General features: G+C 53.9%; 1 protein-coding gene across 1 annotated transcript in view; it reads right to left on the reverse strand.

Annotated features, from left to right (window-relative positions):
• Positions 1–5,497, reverse strand: part of JAZF1 (JAZF zinc finger 1) — a 331,686-nt gene extending 326,189 nt beyond the window's left edge. The window contains exon 1 of the mRNA XM_062179040.1: positions 5,185–5,497. Coding sequence (XP_062035024.1) covers positions 5,185–5,299 — 115 coding nt within the window. The 5' untranslated portion in view covers positions 5,300–5,497. The remainder of the gene's footprint in view (positions 1–5,184) is intronic.
• Positions 5,498–6,000: the final 503 nt, after the last annotated feature.

The raw sequence follows: 6,000 nt of genomic DNA on the forward strand, positions 1-6,000 counted from the left end.
AATGAAGTGCCATCAACTTACTACCTAGGTTTTAGAGATGAGAAAATCAACAAGACTAACCACAAGAAAAGTGCTGGCATTCAGGGTCAGAACGAATGCAAACCACTCTTGGAAAATGAGACTCCACACCCCTACCAGGCCCTTGCAGGAAATCTGCATGGACAGCAAAGCTGAGGCCTCTACCACCTGGGGAAGACTCTAGATGACCTGCTGCTTCAGTCCCCTCACAAGAATTACTGAACGGGGTCAGCAGGTACACTCGGGCCCTGGGGCCTTTGCCCTGTCTGCTCCCCTGGCTTGGCCCTCACAGCTGCCCAGAAATGTCCACAGTTAATTCTCCCACCCCTCTGGACGCCTTGGCTCTCACATCAGCTTCTCGTGAAGTCCATCCTGAACACCTATTTAACATTCCAGCACCTCTTCCTCCCAACCCGCTTGACTGTGCTCTAACTTTCAAATCCCCTTTCAAAAGACACTGCACCTTTATGTCAGTTTCCTGTAGAATGTCAGATCCTCAAATGCTTGGTGCTGTATTTCCTTCACCAAAAAAAATATCAAGTGCCTGAGACTGAGCCTGGCACACAGCAGGTGCTCAGCATGCACTAACACATGAGCACATTGAAAGTGCAGAGGTCCTTTTGCGAAAGTCCCCAGTAATCATGACAGGTATGAACGACTCGACAGCTGTCCCTCTGAGACCAAATGCCCAGCAATTTCCCAGCACCAGGATGCAAGGACTGGCCAGGAATTTCATGGGTCTAAGGCGTGACCTTCAGCGCTAAATGTAGTGTGCTCGGTGTTCTAAAAGTCACAGTCACCAGTGTAACCTCACCTACGGAGGATGTCCATGCCAAGAGTGCTTCCACAAACTCAAGTACCTACTAACAATCAGAAGCAAACAAACTCACGTCGGCTTTTCCTGTTTCCGGGAACCAGGACCAGGGTTGTGAATGAAGTGATAGCAAAGTCACAGAGCAGCAGGGGAATTCTATGAAGTTTAGGCTGAGAGCAGGGCAGGGCCTCAGCTGGGTGCTTGGCTTGTCCACTGAGACAGGAGGCCAGTACTGAACCAGCAGTGAAATGCACAGAGGCAAACAGGAACACGGCACACTTCCTTCTCAGAGGAGGGTAAGGAGCTAAAAAGAGGATGGGGAAAATCACACTTCCCTTGAACCTGAAGTCCCAAATCCTTGTTCCTTATAGGAAGAGGAAAATGGTTAAAAACAAGAGCTAAGTGTGTATTATAAGAGACTGAGACAACTTGATGCACTTAATTAATCTGAATTAAACACAATATAGCTATAATAAAAACGACAGGCCTTGAAAAATCTGTCAAGAAAAAAACACAGCACATTCCCCAAACCCTTCATTTCATCACTGTTTAAGGATGTCAACCAGGGGTTGCATGGTAATAACCCCAAAAGGCCCCTATGGTAGTACTGTGCCCTAAGCACACTGCTAACGTTCTCATGGGTGCTAAGAAACATGATCTTTGAATAAATTAAAGGCAAAGATAACACACATCTCTTAATAGACTTTTCATTAATCTTTTTTATTTATTTACCTGAAAGGCAGAGCCAGAGAGAGAGAGAGAGAATATCTTCCACCCACTGGTTTACTCCCCAGATGGCCACAAGAACTGGGACTGGGCCGGAGCCAGAAGCCAGGAGCCAGGAGCTTCTTCTGGGTTTCCCACAGGTGCAGAAGGGGCCCAAGCACTTGGGTCACCCTCTGCTGCTTTCCCAGGCCACTAGCAGGGAGCTAGGTTGGAGGTAGAGCAGCCAGAACTGGAAGTGGCACCCATGTGGGATGCTGGTGTCACAGGTGGTGGTTCAATCCACTCCACTATGCCATAATGCCAGCCTCCATTTTTTTGAAATAGTTAACATTTTTAATGCAGCCACTTGCTACGATGCATGAAATCAGTAAGTAAATCATTAAAACTAACCATCCAAGGGCTGGCATTGTGTTGCAGCAGGTTGGGTTGTGGCCTGCATGGGTGCCAGTTCCAGTCCTGGGTGTTCCACTTCCAATACAGCTCCCTGGGTGTTCCACTTCCAATCAGTTCCCTGCTGATGCACCTGGGAAAGACTGGAGAATTGCCCAAGTCCTTGGGCCCTTGTACCCACATGGGAGACCCAGAAACAGTTCTTAGCTCCAGGCTTTGGCCTGGCCTAGCCCCAGGTGTTACGGCCCTTTTGGGAGTGAACCAGCAGATAGAGGATCTCTCTGTCTCTCCTTCTCTCGCTCTCTCTGTAATTCTGTCTTTTAAACAAATAGGTAAATCTTTTAAAGGGAAAAATAATAATAACTGTCCAGTTAGCTGCAAAAATGTACAGACTGAATAACAAGAAATATTGCCATCTAACAATATGAGGGTACTTCAAAAGTTCATGGAAAATGGAATCAAAAGTGCGAGTTTATTATGGTGCAAAACAACTTGCTTCCATATTATGTGGAAAATGCACCTTACAGAAAAACAATGCATGGACTTCAAAAAAATTCTGCACCAAAATAAACTCATGCATACAATTCCATTTTTCTATGTTTGCAGTACCATTGTGTATGCACAAAACTTTCTCTGAATGCTTTATCTTTCACTCATACCTCTTCATCAAACTCCCAACACCACCTCCTAATCAGGATGTGTTTTTATCTCTTCCTGCTCATTTCTTTTTTTTCTTTTCTTTCTTTGGCAGAGAAATAACTTTTTCAATTTTTTAAACTTCTGATGACTTGCACATCCATCCCAGCCACCAGCCTTCCCTGCTCCTGAGCCTTCCTGCCTGCCTGGGGCCTGCAGGCTCCTGACCCCAGTTCCTGCAGCTCCTCCGTGTGTTCTGTTGGCAGGGCTGCCTCGGACAACAAGGGGCCGCTTCCCTGCCAGGGTGCGCAGTTCAGGTGAGCCTCTTCATCCTGAGAACGTCAAGTGCTTGTTCACCGGAACATTCACTCGTCATAAAGTTTGCTGATTCAAACTATTTGGAGGTGTAGTCATTGTTAGCCCTGTCATACAGTTCTCCTAAGCCACAGCTATCGCTATAAATTTAAGTTTCCTAATGTTTTCTCTATTAAAAGAAAAACACTAGCCCTTTGGGAGTGAGATACTAGTACTTAAAAGCCGAGTTTTAGAAAATTTACGGAACCCTTAACCCTCTTAAAAATTGCACAATAAAAAGACAATGTCTGCAAACTTAAAAAAGAAACCCTCTTTTTGGTTTTAAATCATCTAACTGATGATGAACTAAACCCTTAAGAAGGATAACTGTTTTTGAAATATGTTAATAAATCTAATTTCTATTTTCTTTTAACCAGCTAGTCCAACCAGGCAGTCAATGAGGTAAAATTATAACTCAACTTACATAAACTATAGTTTATCCTGAAATAACTGTTAATGAGAATGAATGGGATATGCTATGACAGCTTTCTCCAACCTAAGAGATGTTTGTGTACTTTTCAGGTACATTTATTTTAATATATATTTATTTAGACTTATTATTTTATTACTAGATATAGGGGAAGGCTTGAACTCAAAAAATTTCTACTGGAACTCTGCATTTTACTGGAGTTTTGGCTTTATTTTAAACCAGGCATCGTGAAAACGATTTATCCATACAAGCACTTTCAGTTATGACTATTCAATCATGATATGAATCAGCAAATTTGTTACTCTATACTACCAGAACCTGCCTACCCCCACCATCACACCTTATAGAGATGGAAGAACTATTGCAGGGCCCTGCCTTAAACTTTGAAAGTTTCAACGCCTGGACAATTACTCATCAGAATTCTCTCTCGAAGAACCATCTTTACAGACATGTTTCCTATTGCTGATGGCCCACCTAATCGCATTCAACGTTTATTAGGCACCCACTGTGTGTACAGACAGCATTATACTAAGCTATGGAACCTGGGACTCTGCCTCCTTTCATTCGTGCATAAATACACAGTGGTCATGATTTACCCTCTCAACTTTGTAGAAACGTGAGCTGCATCCACATGGATGAATCTATGGCGTTCATTTGGACGTCCGGGGGCCATCACCGGTCCTCGGGATGTGACAGCCCCACGAGGCACCCTGCGGCCCCTTCACCTTCCGGCCCTCGCAGGACAACTCCCAGGCGCTGGCCACACCTTCGCAGGTGGCAGGAACGCCCGGGCCACACCAACCCAACCCATCTCCCTTCGCAGCGGCTCGGGACAGAAACGTGTCAAGGTGTTCGAGGACTTGTTGGAAGGCCCCGGGGTCCCGGGCGTGCAGCCGCCCCGCGGGGCGCCCCCACCACGCGTCCCCCGCGTCCGGGGCGCCGCGCAGGCCGCCGCCGATCCCCGGGCGCAGCCGGCGCACCTCGGGCCTAGCGCCCTGGGAAGGGCAGACCGCAGAGCCGGGGCGCATCGACAAGCCCGCTGGCCGGCCCCGGGGAGGGGGGCCCGCTCTCCAGCGGACGCAGCCGCAGGGGCCTCCGCGGCGACCCGGCCCCGCGGCGCTGGGCGCGGCCCGCGGGCACACCCGGAACCTCAGCCCGCAGCGCCCCGGCGTCCGCGGCCAGGCCAGGGCAGGGGTGGGCGCCCAGCGGCCCCGCGACTCGGGACCCGGCCGGGACAGCTCGGCGGCCGCCCCGAGGCGAGGACGAGCGCCCGGTCCGCCCCCCGCCCGCAGCACCACACCTAGCAACCGGCGCTGACAGGACGCAGTGGCGGCGGCGGTGGGAGGAGGAAGCGGAATGGCTGCCGCGGTGGAGCCACCCCCGCCCGCCCCGCTCCCACCTCCCGGCCGCTGCAGCCGCCGCCGCCGCCGCCGCCGAGCCCTGACAGCTCGAGCCGGGGCGGAAGCGGCAGGCGGCGTGCAGCGCCCGCCCCCCGGGCCAACTAACTCGGCGCCCCAGCCCAGCGCCGGCCGCCCGCGCGCCCTCCCCGGCGCCCGGCCCCGCCGCATCCCCGCCGCCGCGCACGCCCCGCCGGCTCTCCGGCCCGCCCGGCGGCACCTCAGGGCGCCCGCCCCCCTCCCCCACCCGCGCCTCCGCATCCCGCCGCCCCCGCCCCGGGGCTCGCACACCCCTTCCCCGCCCCGCCGCCGCCGCCGCCGCCGCTGCCGCCTCCCCCCTCCCGGCCAGCCCTGGCCATTCCGGGGCTTCTCGCCCCGGGCAGGAGTTTCCGCGCGCCCGGCACCCCCGAGCCATTTACCGATGTGGTTGTCCTCGATGTGCTCGATGAGGTCGGCCAGGGTGGGGAAGTGGAGTCCGCAGCCCCCGAAGCGGCAGGTATTGGAGAAGAAGGAGGCGGCGGCGATGCCTGTCATGGTGCTACATCGAGAGCCCCCCTGGTGTCGGCTCTGCGAGCGCCGGGCGGGCGGGCTGAGGGAGGGAGGAGGCCGGGTGGGGTGAGGAGAGGAGGGGCTGGGGGAGGGGGAGAGAGGCGGGCAGAGGGGAGCGGAGAGGACGGGACGGAGGGAGAGGGGGCGAGAGCGATGGCAGGAGAGCGCCGAGCCACCGGGAGGCGGAGGGGAGCGGCGGCGGCGGCGGCGGCGGCGTCGGGAGCGGCGGGGGGAGGGGAGAGGCCGCGGCCGCTGGGAGGAGGGAGCCGGGCGCGCGGCCACAGCTGTGCGGCCCCGACCTCCGCCCGGGGCCGCGGCCTCACCTGGCAGCGCCCGCCGCCGACTGTGCCGCGCCGGCCTGCGGGGCTCGGGCTGTCGGGAGCCCGGCGCCCGAGACACACACGCACACGCACACACACCCAGCTGTTAATTGCACCTCGTGCCCGGCTGGGAGCTAGCTCTCAGGGACCTGGGCTTGGGGCCACCTGTCTAGGTGCGACCCTGACAGTCACAGGGGACCCCGAGAAAGGTAATTGTGTGCACCTTAGTCTTTAAACCTTCTTTAAAAAAAAAAAAAAAAGTCCGTATTCTCTGGAGGTTTGTACCGACTAATTGATTTTAATGAACCTTCCCTCTAGGCCAGAAGAAAATCTTAGCTTTATTTAAATTTCAAAATAGAGTGCTTG

The sequence above is a fragment of the Lepus europaeus genome, chromosome 20 (assembly GCF_033115175.1).
Source record: "Lepus europaeus isolate LE1 chromosome 20, mLepTim1.pri, whole genome shotgun sequence".
In the NCBI taxonomy this organism is placed as follows: Eukaryota; Metazoa; Chordata; class Mammalia; order Lagomorpha; family Leporidae; genus Lepus; species Lepus europaeus.